This window comes from Aulonocara stuartgranti (genome assembly GCF_965226115.1).
Source record: "Aulonocara stuartgranti genome assembly, chromosome: 23".
Classification (NCBI taxonomy): domain Eukaryota; kingdom Metazoa; phylum Chordata; class Actinopteri; order Cichliformes; family Cichlidae; genus Aulonocara; species Aulonocara stuartgranti.
This window is the reverse complement of record NC_138958.1, coordinates 13,408,297-13,423,670: the sequence shown is the minus strand read 5'-3', so window position 1 is coordinate 13,423,670 and position 15,374 is coordinate 13,408,297. Positions and strand designations below refer to the sequence as shown.

The window sequence follows — 15,374 nt, the reverse complement described above, 5'->3', positions numbered from 1 at the left end:
TCCAGGGGGGACACATGGGGTGACACCAGTCCCACTAATGCCACTGAGTTCGTTGACTACTGTTAATCTTTGGATGGATGAGTGCGTGGAACAACCAGTACAGCTGTATTTAGACTTATTTAATATTAATATTGCTTATTTAAAAATAGTTGGTTATTTAATCACAGTATATTTATATTTTAAAAGTTTTCAGATTTTAAAATATAAATAGACCGTTTTATAATGCTATATTATAAAAATAAAGCTACCTAGCTGTATATAAGCAATTTAAAGCATCTGCAGAGGATAAAATTATATATAATGAGTGAGCCATAACTTTGATCCAGTAATATCACACATATTATTGCGGATAATGAACTTCCATCTGATTTCCACTGGTCATTCTGTGCACTGCAGTTATAAATTATAAGATGAATTTGACTTTCCAGTGAGCTGCTGTCAGAAGCGCAGACCATGCGCCGTCTGTGTAAATCGGATGTGCGCAAACGTGAGCGCTGCTGTCCGCCGCCATTCAAAACAAACACTGGGCCCGGAACAAGGAAGTCGTGCACCTGTTGCTCCTGCCTTACTGTACCTTTCCACACGTACTGCGCTTTCTACAATCTAAGGTAAGAAACCTGTATTACCAGCTTCTAAGAATAACTCGACTTAAGTATCGATTCGGAAAAACTGCGTGCAGGAACCCGTCGCTGGGACAGAATCAGATCCAGACACATCAGTATTCTGACTTCTTTTAACAGAAGAGTTGTGAAGCCTCATCATGGCAGACGCGGAGGATGAAGTAGTTAAAGGAAGTGAAGAGCAGCAGCAGCAGGCGGAGGAGGAGGTTGATCTCAGCTCCTCTCCGACCCCTCCGGAGGACTCTCAGACAGCTGCTGGCCGCAAAGGGGACGCGCAGGAGCGGCCAGCGGAGAGCGTGGCCACCTCGACCCAGGGCCGTCACCTACTGGTGGAGCCCACTCTGGACCAGTTTAAACTAAGGAAGTTCTTCGTGTTAAGGGTAAAATATCATCAGCGTTTCCTCTTGACGCAAAGTGCTCCCAGTAATATGTCACACATTTCTGTAAGCGCACTGACGCCTGGGTTAGACTTTTATTTAGAATACTTTCATTTTTTTAATACACTATCTTCTTTATTTACTATATTTAAGAGACACAACATATAATTTGTCATTTCATAGGACTCCATATGAGAAAGTAGCTCATCTGGCTCGAAGGAGCAAACTTCTTCTTTATGTTAGAAAAAAATGAGTATATAGGTTGGAATACCTTTTTTTACTTAAAAAAAAGTACCAACAACAAGCTGAACGTTATCAGGATCGCTAAGATTCTGTTCATTGGAGGCCTGTTGTTTTGGATTTTGATGGGAAATCAGTCATACCTGCTATGTTGCCAGGCCAGCTCAGCACCATCCTCAGATTACAGAATGACTGTCAAGAGCACCTCAATATGAACTCCTAATCTTTTCACTCGCTCCAGCTTGGCATTGAAATAATAAAACATAAAGTGCAAGACTGGCAGAGCATTCAAAACCAGAAATGCTCACAGATGACAGTGTGTTCTGCGCTGGAGTGTTCCCTTGTGTGTTCAAATACCTGACTTACTCACATTTCTACACGCTCGGCTCTCTTCGTTCGCAGACATTTTCACACGCCCGGGCTTCATGCTTATGTTTATTGTGATTTCGTTTGACACGCACACACGCTGACATTTTACTAGTCCCAGCTGCACATCTGCCTCAAAGATTACCCCTTAAGCTTTCTGTGCACACGTTGTGATTGTCACAATGGAAAATTAGAAAGTGACACCCGTGCATTTCTGTCTCCTCAGCCTGGCACTCTGAATCAGGCCATCAAAGACGTTGAAGCTCTGGTGAATGAGGAGGTAGATGGCAGCGTTCTCAGCGTTTGGCTGATGGCAGAGTGAGTTCATGAGATCATGTTCTGTTATACACCTCCATGTTTGAGTGCGCGGCGCCTTGTGCGCCAAGTGAAAACCTTTTACCTTTACCCTCAACCCCACACCATCACCCACATTTAGCATTTAGAAACACTATTAAACATTGAATAAAAGGCTAATAATTCATTATAATATAGTAGTACACTTGTACCAAAAGAATTTAAAAGTCTTTTTTTGAATGCATTTGTTTTGTTATAACCAGACTGGACAAAAGAGGTGGCACTAAATGAGTTGTGACTAAACATAAGTTTGTTTCCCTGGACTAAAAGGGAAATAAACCCACAGTAGAAACCAAGTCAAACAAAGTAAAAGAGGTCATACATTAAAGAGCAGAAAGGAAACATGACACCCAAAGTGCTGCAACATGTATAAAAGGATGAGTTCTGCTAGTCAGGGCTGTTTGCTTTAACCTAAGCCTAAGTCATTTGTAAAATCCATTTAAATGTTGTATCAGCTTTTACGTTTGAGTTGTTTTTATATATCGAGGTCAGTCGTTCATTTTCCCAAGGGGCCCGTGAGAAGCTGGGGCTGTTGTGGAGGGCCGCACAAATAATCTAAACTCGATTCTGCTCAATATTCATTTTATTTATTGATAAGCTTCTTGGTCTTTGCTCTCTACTTTGTGAAAATTAATTAATTAATCGATGACTGAAAACCACTAGAATAAATGAGCAATTTCATATTGTGTTCATTCATATGAATTAATTCAAATCATATTCTGTTCTGTCCTGACCTAGCTAACTCAAACTTGAACACAGGTGTATTCCAGTTACCGTAAGTTTTTCATGTCTTTGAGAGAACGATGTGATCGATTTACTAGTGGATAGTCCATTTGCACTTATTTTGAAAGTTCAGTTGCTGCTAATTCGCTAGCCTTTCCTGTCTCACCACACGCAGGTTGATCAGCTAATAGGTGGCTGTGGCTCAGGAAGTAATGCGGGATTGAAGGATGGTGGTTTGATCCCCGGCTCCTCCAATCTGCATGCCAAAGTAGCCTCAGGCGAGATACTGAACCCCGAGTTGCTCCTAATGCGCTCATCAGAATGTGAATGTGTGGGGTTTTTACATCTAAAACACTTAGATGTAGGAAAAAGTGTTTGTATGAATGTGTGTGTGAATTGTGGAGTTTGTGTGCATCCGCAGGATAAAATGGAAAGACAGCTGATATTTTATTTTTGCTATATTTCCAAATGTTTCTGTTCTCATCAAAGCCAAGAAAAAAAACCCTCCTCGAATACCTCTTAATCTCAAGCAGAGATAGTGATTGAACACAGAGCAACACAAAGTGACTGCAAGACATTTACAAAGTGCACTCGATGTGATGTCAGGTTGCATCACTCCTGCACAAGCTTTCAGGAAACATTTAAAAGGCTGGCCATGTGAGAATGAATAATGCATCCCAGTTTATGCGGTTCTGGGTACATACACACACACACACATGCACGTTAACGCCTGTCCTACATCTGGCCCGCTGTTATCATGGCCATAGAAGCCAGCGTAGGACTTCAAGCAACAGAAAGAGTGCATCATGTGGTAATTTTGCGACTCTGCTGCAGAATTTGCCCCAAGGGAGGCCGAAGACTTATGTCAGCAAAGCATGAGAAATTCCTCAAATTTGGCTTAGCTGAAGGTTGTCATTTGCTTTACAAAAAGTCGTCTCAATTGCTGTACATTTCTTATAATAGGGCCATCTTTTAAAAATACACTAGGTGGTGTTTTTTATGTAGGAAAAATGAGAGAAATAATGTTAGTTACACTATTTTCCATCAGTTAATTTTCAGAAAAGCCCCGGAAGATTCTTTAAGTTACTTAAAGACATACTTTACATACTTTGGGTAAATCTGGGCAATTAAATGCTTCTTTTGATTGTCCAGAGATAAAACCTGGTCTGTCCTGTTTTCTAGCTGGCTTTACTTTTAGCATACATAGATCTCATTGTCTCAGGATAGACTTGTGTCTTTTTACAATCTTCATGACAAGCCAAGCCATTTAGAAGCCACTGTGCCTTCATATTTAGCTTAGAGTTGCATGCAACCATATTTCTAAAGGGGCGGCAGCAATGTGGCAACCAGAGATAAAGACATGTCTGGGAAATTGTGTGAATTGTGGTAATGATAGATAGATATTTATCTCAGTTTTAAGCAACGCAGTTGAGCTCATTGATCAGCCGCCGCTCACCAACTCCTTTGAGATTTTAAGCTATGCTAACAGTCTGCTAGCTGTAGCAAAAGCTAGCGGAAAGAAAACAAACAATTTTTCAAAATGTACCCTACCAAACAGTGTGCAGGGTCCTGCAGAGGTACTTCCTGTCGGTTTCTGTCCTGACCAACAGTTTGTTTTGTCAGGCTCGAGTGCTTAACAGCATGTCAGCCCACCCACAGTGTGCATCACATCTGTAGCATGCTTGCTGCCCCGTGCCCAGTCAAGGTTAACTCATTTCATCAGCACAGTCACAGCTCTTCACCCACACCTTTCTATAAAGCTTTGACTGTTCAGTGAACTGTCTTCTCTGGCTTACGGATGCCAGCAGCAATCAGGAGTGCTTCACTCTGAGGTGACCAAGTGCGCCCAGCTCAGTGGGCTGTAAGAAAGGGAGCTTCTCCAAGAGAATCCATGCCACCACGAATTAGCTGTTCGCACAGCGGTGAGGGATGGAGTGTGTGGATGAATGTGTGTTTAATGATGGTTTTTTTGTGATTTCAATTAGTACTGCAAACATTTTTGGAGACATTTTGAGGGCATAAAAGAAAGCCCATTTTTCCAGTAAAAATGTAGGGCTTCAGAAATGCTTACATCCATATTGTATGATCTTTGCCCAGGGCATTTTTATTTTACTTCGTGAACTGTAAGAGTACATAATTGAGCAGCTCTACAATATGTGTGCGTGTGTGTTAACTTTATATGACCTCCAGAATTCCAATCATTTTTGGCTATTTTTGCTTATTTTTTAAACTTGCTGATGAAAAATGTAAAACATTTCATTAAGTGTTTTGTTTTGAAAGGTTTTTAGTGAAGTAATAAATGAGTGAGGTTGATTTTCTTGTTGCTGTTTCCTAATACCGCAATGCTGCTAATCCATCTTTATAGCAGGTGAATAAACAAGTTAGTTTACTTGAAGAAGACTATGACGAGTCAGTGAAAGCAAAATAACTTAAGAATACCTTTTGTTGGAAGCGGTTTGAGTGCTGACATTGTAATATTTGAATACTGAAGCTGAAATATTTTTTTATTTAACATTTAAAAACCTGCTTTTTTCTGTTCTGTTTTTCTTTTTGTTCTTGCTCACACACTGTTTGGTTGTTTCAGAGTGGATCACTGGAACAATGAAAAGGAGCGCATTGTTCTCATCACAGAATTCTCTCTCCTGGTCTTCAAGTACGACTTCATGATGTTCAACTGTGACCAGATGCAGAGGATCCCGCTTAACTTTGTGGACCGCATCTCCCACGGCACCTTCAGCTTCCCAAAGCGCTCCCTGCTGGAGTAAGTCCGCTCATTTTGTCCAACAGTAAAACGTGCCTTCTAAGCTTTAAGCTTTAAGATTCGAGTTACTGAGTAGGGTTAGTGGACTGTAAAAATGACATTCAAAAACAATACGACTGTCAGTTGATTACTAATGCTTATCATCTACAGTCCTGTGCATTTCTTTGCATTTTTCTGGAAAATTTAAATTAGGTGCAGGAATTAATTGAAATGTGCAAACATACATGGAAATACTTTACATAAGGCAAAGACGGTGTTTGTACTATCCTGCCAAGCTTGAAAGTCAATATTTAGTCTGACTTTTATTCGTCAACACAGGCTGAACTTTGTTATTCAGCTTTTTTGTCATTTCTTTAGGTAGTCTTCTTTTAGGTAGGCTTCTTAAAGGACAATCAAAGCTCCTTTTTGGATGTTGGCTGCCTTTTGTTTTTTTCTCTATCATGGTGATTCCACACTGCTAAAACAATGTTGAGGTCTGGGCTCTGTGGAGGCCAGTCCATGACTGTTAGTGCTCCATTGTGTGTTTTTTCTATTCAGGTATGTCTTACTGCATTGGTAGTGTGTTTAAGATCATTTTCATGCTAAAAATTAAGCTGTTGCCAATCAGATGTTTTGCAGATGATGTTATCTGTCCATCCATTTGCTTCCGATTATCCTTTTCAGGGTCTTGGGGGGCGCTGGAGCCTATCCCAGCTGTCTTAGGGCGCGAGTCGGGGTACATACTGGACAGGTCACCAGTCTGTTGCATGGCTAACACATAGAGACAGACAACCATTTGCACTCACATTCACACCTATGGGCAATTTAGGGTTTCCAATTAGCCTATCCCCACTAAGTGCTTGTCTTTGGACTGTGGGAGGAAGCCGGTGTTTCTGGAGAGAACCCACGCAAACACGGGGAGAACATGCAAACTGCACACAGAAAGACCTCGGCCTGATAGTGGAATTGAACTCAGGACCTTCTTGCTATGAGGCAACAGTGCTATGGTGGATCAAAATCAAATCATACTTTTCAGCTGTTGTAATTTCATCAGTTTTGACAAGATTGATCTGAAACACAACCCAAACCACGACAGACCATGTTTTACAGATGGCTCTCTGTACATGCCTACTATGATTTGAACCGAAAATGTCAAATTTGGCTTTATCTCTCCATCAGACCTGTTGTTACTGGCTTTCAGTCCAGTTCTTGTGTCATTTGGCATTCCTCAGCCTTTCCTTCCTCTTTCCCTTCCTTAGGAATGACAGCTGTAAATTCTGCTGAGACCATTCCTGATTAGGCTTCTGTGAACCGTTGCTTCCTGTTTCTTAAGGACATGACTCTACGATACTGTGTGCTAGAGATAGTTTCTTAGGCCTGAAACTTCTTCTTTTGTCCTCCACTTGCCCAGTTTTCTTTTTTTATCGATTCAGCTAAATTAGAAATTAAAACATAAAGTAGTGGTTCTGTTGTTTAGTGGTTTACACGTTTGCCTAACAAGTGAAAGACCTTGAATCTAATGTTAACAAGGCCATTTCATGTAAAACAAATTTGCCAAATCATACAGAGCTACCTGCTGTGGTGAGCCTTTGTGAATAACAGATCAGCCAAAGTAGCTTTTTGCTATTAACGAATGCCCAAGGATGCAATTTAAAATCGTTTTTTGCTAAGTTGTCTGATTTGTTTGGGTTAGTTCAGAGAAAAAAGATCAAATAAAACCTCTGAAAATTGTCAGATGCAAGGACTGGACTGAAAATGGGAGAATAAGCAGCTAATGTCCATAGAGTAACTGAAAAAACAGAAGAACTATTGCTCAAGACCATTTTAAAAATGACTCCTTGTCTTGGTCCTAGGAAGCAAAATAAAAAGAGAAGGGGGAGCTCGAGAAATGTCCTGTATGCCTACAAATGTTTGCAGGAATTTCACATTGGTATTTAAACTGAGCAAACAGGGGTGTTAATTAAAGAAAAAAGCTTTTACTGTACAAAATTGAATGGGATTATGACGGTCATTTTAGTCCCTAAACTAGTTTGCTGACTTCAGGGTTAAATGCAGAAGTTTAGAGTGTCGTGGCTCTGAATCATAACCACGAAAGCTTCCTGACACTACATTAAACTACTCTTTGTGGGGTTTAGTCGGTCATTAACAAACGAAAATGTCTACCTGGAGAATTATAAATATTAGCTCCAATTATCTTCACTCTGCTCTAATTTGTTTCACAAAGCTCAATTCCCCGTGAAGAATAAGTCCCTTTGCTTCATCATTAACCGTTACGCCTTAACGTTAAACATGCCCGGTCACATTTGTGGCCGGTCTGTAATCATCTCACAGCTGATTTTAATCTAGTATCATATAACACGGTGTCAAATTTAAAGAAACATTAGAAGATGTAGGAGAAAGTGTGAAATGTGTGCGGCGGATCGGTGCAAGGAGCAAATGGGGACAGCATGGATGGCGAGAGTGTTTGCAGCAAGGTTTTTGAGGGTAAGGAGTGCAGAGCTGTCACTTGGAGCTGTCACTTAACTGATTAGTGGCAAAATTAATGCAGTCCTTTCATCTAAACCTTTTAAAGACGGCTCAGGGGATACCAAACCAACTAAAACTAATTTGATGAATAAAACGTAATGTGCTGTGAAGAGCTTAGAGAGCACGGCCTTTATTGGAGGTTTTATCTCCGCGCATTACATTAAATTATACATAAAATGCTCGTGGAAGCCACCCGGGAGTCCGGCAGTAAAGAGACGGTTTCAAATGAGAAAGACTGGAGCCTCAAACATTTCCTCTTTCTGTCTTCATCTTCAGCACTCCTTCCCTTTCATTCCCCGTCTTCCTCTTCGTCTCTCCCCCAGGAAGTGTCTTCTTTTTTTTTTGTCTAGGTCGTTCCTATTTTGAGAGAAGCCGATCTACAGTAATGTTCATGTATATATGGAAATGAATCTTCCTGCTTCGCTCCTCTTTTGACGCTTCACGAAAACTTTGTTTCCACACGACACCTTAATACGAGGCCAGCTGGGGAGATGAGCTGCAGTGTTAATGATTCGTTTCTGAGTGATGGAGGAGCTCAGTGGCGAACAGAGAGAAGACAGAGCCAAAGTCATGACGTCATGTCCCCATAGCTCCTCTATGAGTTTCTGTTCACTCGAAACATGTGTCTCGCTAACACCCCAGGGCTTATGGGAAATGGTGTTCACTTAAGGTTGCATAAAACATGAATTTATAAAAAATAAACAACAATCTTAGGCGACTACAGTCGTATTGCGAAAGTCTTTATTGCAGTGCTGTACTTTGAGCTACCAATGTAAAAGTCAGAGAATCTTCTGTGTGGAGCCGATGTCCAGAGGAACACATCCATGTGACCTGCAGTACATATTTGGCTTAAGCCATGTGTTTTTGAATTGTGTCGTGACTTCACATCTTTGGACACAAAACAAAGCTGTGAAACTATTTAACTGTGATCTGCTGCTGGCAAATTTAATGCAGGTGTTCTAGTTACTTCCTGTGTATTTAAAATAGGGCTGCCACGATTTGTCGACTAGTCACGATTACGTCGACTATCAAAATCGTCGACGACTGATTTAATAGTCGACGCGTCGTTTGAAGCTTTGTAAGATCCCAAAAGACGCAGGAATAAGTAGCAGGATTTAAGAGTGTAATAACGGACTGAAACAGAAGATGGCAGCACTGCATGTACAAGGATGCCAGCTGCCGTTAAACCCCGAAGAAGAAGAAGAAGCAGCTGTGTCCCAGAAATCATAGCGCGGCCCAGCTTAGTTTCCAACAATGGCGGCAGCTAGTTAGTTTTAATATTACTCTTATTATTCTTTCTGGGTCAGAAAATAAACGTTTAACGTATTTTCAGGCGAGAATGTAGCTGTGTAAACCTCAAATATCGGCTCAGTTTATCAGGACACCACATATTTTCAAAAGCGCTCCTACGTTTTCGGAGACGTCTGTTACCCACTAGCTCGATAGCTAGCCGGGGGCTAGGTCACTAGCGCCGTGAGAACACCGGACTCCCGGCAAATTGTTTTCAAACCCACCGCCGTCTTTCGCTACTCAGGTTAAATATATATGAGTCACTTAGATAAATTAAAAATGTTGTTGTTTGGCTTTTTTTTTTTTGTATTTTATTTGTTCCTGAGTAAATCGGTTTGTCTGAGATTAAAGTTATAGTTTTTACACAGCTGAATAAACGTCAAGCAGACAGCTGATTATCAAAAGTGTGAGATGCTGGAGAATATACTCCGTTGTCCTGTTATATTTTAGATAGCAAGGAGTTCATTAAACTTCACTGAAACAATCTGCAAATTTCATTAAAATTGAATAAACTATCATCTTGTCTTTATTTTTAGTTAGCACCTTAAACACTTAAAGCTGTAAGCTAATGATAGTTATATAAGAGCAGATGCTGCTGGTGCAATAAGCTGTAGTTTTACGTCCAGTGGATGATGATCTGATTAGTCGACTAATCGCATAAATAATCGGTGACTAGTCGACTATCAAAATAATCGTTTGTGGCAGCCCTAATTTAAAAACACAAACAATAATGCGGGGAAGTAATGATGGTGCAGTTTGCAGCGTTGTCGCCTTGCGTCTTACATCAGGAAGGTTCCTAGTTGGAATGTCTCTGCTCTCCCTGTAACAGACTAACCCAGGGGCCCCCAATCTCAGTCCACAAGGGCCGGTGTCCCTGCAGGTTTTAGATCTCACCTTGAGTCAACACACCTGAATCACATGATTAGTTCATTACCAGGCCTCTGGAGAACTTTAAGACATGTTGAGAAGGTAATTTATCCATTTAAATCAGCTGTGATGGATCAAGGACACATCTAAAAACTGCAGGGACACCAGCCCTCGTGTACTGGGGATTGGGGACCCCTGGACTAACCCAAAGTCAGCTGGGATTGTTTCCAGCACCTTTCTAGAAACCTTTGAATATACAGGTGGTCCAGAAAGTACTATATGTGTGGGTGAATTAGGGTGACCAGATTAAAAAATGCTGTAGTCATCGTTCCATCCACTGGGATACAAAGTGCTCGCCGTATGTTCACTGCATTTACTTAACGCAGGAGCTGGGAAAATTACATTCAAATACCTGCACCTATTTGTTTGCATTGTCTGTTGGGATCTGCTCACTATAGTGTAAACGAGCTTTGGATGGTCAGTATGACTGGAAAAGCACCCTTTAAATGCCTGTTGGTTCACATTCCCTTATCAGGAATATGCAATGCTCCACCTCCGTCTGCAATGTTGATCCCACCCAGCGGGGCTGCATTAATCAAATACAAAGGCTTCTTCTTCCTTTATAAATCAAAAAGCTCACAGAGTGATGAAACAATTCTTTTACTGACCTAGAGCAGAGAAATTCTGCTACCTGTGTGATTTTGTGCTGTTGTTCTTCGAGGCAGCCGCAGCGTGATTTGAATGCTGACAGTTGTCATATGACCACTTGATGTCAGTGTGCACCCTTGGTGAAGGGAAGGTTCAAGTCAGGAGCACGCCACATCACATTTCTTCATGTCATGTCATCATGGATGATGATAGGATCACGTCCAAACCCCTTTCATGGTATGGGATACGGCTCTGGCAAAAAATCAGCACATTGTCTGACCGCAGTGAGGCAGTTTGTGGCATTAAATGTACTACTGTTGGCTACATTTCTATATCAAAGGCACGGTATCAGAGAGATGACATCAAAGGATGACTCTTTAATTTGATTATTTCCATTTTTAGTCTGATTGCCTAAAAGTAATAATACAATTAAAGTTCCTGAGTGAAAGCACTTCTCTTAACAATTGACCTCAAGTGTTCCCAACCTCCTCAGAAATAAGCACATTGTGTGTGTGTGTGTGTGTGTGTGTGTGTGTGTGTGTGTGTGTGTGTGTGTGTGCACCCCACCAGTCTCCCGAAACCTTGATGATGTCACTGGAAACCGTGGAGGGAGTGTCAGTATTTTTAGTCCTGATTATTGTGTTTTCTTCACACATTCTCCAGGTGCACCCGTGAAGAAAAAGCACAGTTTCTTCTGCATCTGTGGGGAAAGATGTGTTTTAAGTGCCTTCTTTCCAAACTGTCTAGACAATCTAATTACCCAGCACATCATCTATTTTTTTTATTCCCGTCTGAGAGAGCTGGGTGTGGAGGTTTAAAGAAGCCCCGCTAGAGGTTGCTTCAGTAACTGTTGTAAGAAAAAATATATATTTAAGAGGGCTAGAAGTAATCCCAGCTCTGCTCTCCTTTGCTTCTCATCTGGTCGGATACTTTTCTCTCTATAAGGCTTCAGAATGTGTGTAGCCAACTATTATTTAGCCCCCATCTTCATCTGCTCAAGTTAGTTTTAATAAATAAAATGCTTCCTCATTAATACATGCGAGGTAATTAACTTGTTACAGATGAATGGTGTGTCAAACGTCTTTCTTCTGCTTTTAGGCTGTAGTGAAGTCATTCGACCACACCTATACAAACTAAAGCAGCATATACATTCAGACAGCAGGTGGCAGGCAGTACAAAGTAGGTACTTAATGTATCATCAGCAAAACACACAGTTGCAGACCTCATGAGATGAGCATTAAGTGAAAGCAGCTGCAGCTGTTGTAAACCAAAGCAGGCTAATTCCATATATTTGTATTATAACTCAGCTAGATTTTTCAATCTGTACATTTATCATAAAGAAAAATAAGAAAGTCTTTTGAACGTTACCTTTTGAACTCAAACTTGATGGGCAAATGTTCTATAGTTAGTCACATAAATACAAATTTGCAAAAATTGGAAGAGGAGGGAGGTTTTTCACATTTGTATCAGTAAAATTATGGAGAAAAGTGTTAAATAAATTTGTGCAAGTGCCACAGTCAACATCAAGTATGCAGTAAATGTTTGCTGAGCTTGCATGGTCCACCAGTGGATCCTTTATTTCCATTAAGGTGAAGTTACGGTGCTGCAGACATCTTTTTTTTGGTCTATGGTGTTGATGCTATGAATAGGTAGAATTTGGATTCATTGAAAAGTGAACAGGAAAGAAAACAGAAGCAGAGTTCACCACAGACACAAGAGAAGCACTAAAAATATCATGAGATGGACTATCAACTCATTACCAGGACCAGGACTTAGGAATGTGTTCAGTCTGTAGTCTTTTTAGATCAAGCTAAACAGTAAACCTGAAACACGTGCAAAAAAGGTTCAGTGGGCTTTGCCATAATTGCACTTTTAAAAACGCAAACTGTCCTCTGCATAAAATGCAAAATTAAAAAACAATCAGATTTGAATTTGCACAAGTGAAACAAAGCCCAGCAAAATCACATACGTAACTGTAAGAATATAATGCCTAGCTTTGTAGCTCTACCTGTACTGCAAGTCTTGTTCCAACTGTAAATACAACAGGAAACAAACAAGCTAAGAAGCCCAAAGCATAAATGAGGAGCAGAGTGTGTACGCAGGTTGCACCCGTGGTGTACAGTATGAATTAATAAACGGCAGTAGACTCAGACTCATGGTTTGGGGCAGGCCGCTGTAAATTCAAACACCTGGGGAGCAGCTTTCAGCCTGTGGACTCTGCTTTTTCACGGTGGAAACATCATTGCCAACAGCCTGCAGCTATGATATCGCAGCGTATGCACGACTGTATGTACAGTATCACGGCTGTGTGTTTTAGGCTTCAGAGGTTGCATAAGCAGTCTGATCATGTGTGCAGCTCAATTCCCCATCTTCTCTTTGTTTTTCTACGTACCAATCCACCTTTGCTTTTCATCTGTTTTTAGTCCTTTCAGTGCAACCTTGTTTGATGGATACATCTATGGATGGCTGACAAACCCGCAGGCTGTGTTGAGCAATCAGACCAGATTTGTTTATGTGCTCTTAGACAATGTGGGACACTTGCCATGATAACTGGAGCTGGGATTGATATTTATCTTGCATGTTGACTTATGAGTCCGAAGCGCTTGAAAGCCCAGTGAGGAATTTATCGTCACCTGCCCTAAAGCTCAGAAAACACATGCGTCTCTTAGGCATGTGTGCATTTTGTATAAACACTGTGTATTAAGTGGAACTGCAATGGGAAGGTGGATTTCCCCAGTTTGACCTTTTTCTCGCCTTTATTTTGGTGCAAACCTTGAATCGGCCCTGATTGCCTGTTTTTCCAGTTGTGTGATTCGGTGGCTGTAACGAAATGAGGTGCAGTGAAAGTCCAACCCCAGCTCTGCCAAATAAACACAGTGAAAACTTCCAAGGCCTCTGGCTGGAAAGCCCAGCCCTGCTCTGCCTGTTTGGGCTGGTCCCTCTCACAGTGATAACTTACCTGTGGAATTCTCCAAAGCTTTTTTATATCCTCATTGATACTCGGGCAATAGGTGCGCACTTTTACAAAGGGCAGTGTGTACAAACCTAACTCCACCATCCTCACCCTTGGAGCTGAAATATAATCAGTCTTTTAGGCTGGGCTTTGCCTTTGTGCCATTTTTTCTTTTTCTACCTGCACAACATTTGCTCAGGAGGAGGCACAAAGTGTTCAGCAGCCACATTGTCATTTTGAAAGCACTTGTGTAAACAGGGCTAGATGATTGCATTATGATGCAGCCCCTCCCTGGGACCGTGACATATCAACAGCTACACCACTATTGTTTAGCCTCAGGTGTTTAATTCTGGTTGGCAGGAAGTGCTCTGTTGCACAAGGCATGTGGTAAAATGAGCACATAGGCATGACAGGTCATTAAGGAAACGAGAACACTGTTGGGAAATCATCTCCATCCTGATTTATTTCTCCTCTTTGTCGCCTTTTATTATATGCAAACCAGCAGGTACGTTTGCCACCAAAAACTGCGACCACTCACGCCACCTTGAGCCGTGACAGCCGCTGACAGAATCGCAGGATCCGTCTCAGGCTGCGTTCTACAGTTGCACTTTGCAAGCGACAGTTTGCAGTTTTTATTTAGTAAATTGCGCAAGTTGCCTCTTGAAATCTGTCTTCACTTCAGGGTCTCTGCATGGTGTTGAACACTGAAAAAACCTGAGTGTTTGTGCTTCCACGCATCCGTGCTACTTAAGCAGCGATCAGTAATGTGTGGGTTCAGTGTTATTTCATACCTGATTGTCAGTGTTAAAAATGTGCAGAAGGTTAATGAGTTAAATCCACAGTGTGGTGCAAATCGTCACGGGAATCTGTGATAGCGGGGGTGGTGTGTGGGCATTTGTCTTATCTCCAGTGATCATATCTGCCTTCCAAGAAAAAGTGAAAAACGCATCAGCTGCATATAAACAACATTACAAAAAAGCGTATAACTATAGAGGGGTGTTTAACAAAGAAACGCTAAAAGTTGGACTTGGAAAAATTTAATACAATGGGGTTTTTTTCAGGAATATATTCCGTCATCATAAAAGAAATCTTTAAACCACAGTAGACCAGCCATTGCATTAGACACTAACCCCAACAGTTATACAAATAATCAAGCCATTAAATGTTTTACTTTCAGATTCAAAATGATAACTAAATTTCCATTCAGTTCAATTTTATTTATATCATAGACCTTACAAAATTAGAGGGAAAACGCCCAAACCTCCCTCAGACAATATCAGTTTCATTTATTCCAGCATCAGCTTGAAAACAGATTTTGTTTTTTTTTTGACAAAAACCCTAAAAACTGTAACGAGATCTCACATTTTACACAAAATAACTTCACACTATACCTTCAAATGACTCAGATCCAAAAGTACTTGGGGCAGCATCTCTCCCCCACCCAAGAGTGAGCAATCCAGTGGTTTCCAGCAGAAAACCTTGGTGCTGACATGGGTGATTGGGACCAACAGATGGGTCAACGGGAATGCAAGCATTGTACTAGGAGGAAGAGAAAGATTAGTCTTAAGCTTTCACAGTCTTACACAGTCTTATCTATTTTCCAACTCTGAGATCATGAGATCTGGATGAAGACCAATAGAATAAGGCCACAGGTACAGCGCCGTAATGAG

The 15,374-nt window shown here is 41.1% G+C and overlaps 1 protein-coding gene across 1 annotated transcript in view; it reads left to right on the top strand.

Annotated features, from left to right (window-relative positions):
• Window positions 1-428: 428 nt before the first annotated feature.
• tprg1 (tumor protein p63 regulated 1) overlaps window positions 429-15,374 on the top strand; it is a 30,890-nt gene continuing 15,944 nt past the window's right edge. The window contains exons 1-4 of the mRNA XM_082523229.1: window positions 429-608; window positions 741-1,000; window positions 1,830-1,921; window positions 5,265-5,441. Coding sequence (XP_082379355.1) covers window positions 761-1,000; window positions 1,830-1,921; window positions 5,265-5,441 — 509 coding nt within the window. The 5' untranslated portion in view covers window positions 429-608; window positions 741-760. The remainder of the gene's footprint in view (window positions 609-740; window positions 1,001-1,829; window positions 1,922-5,264; window positions 5,442-15,374) is intronic.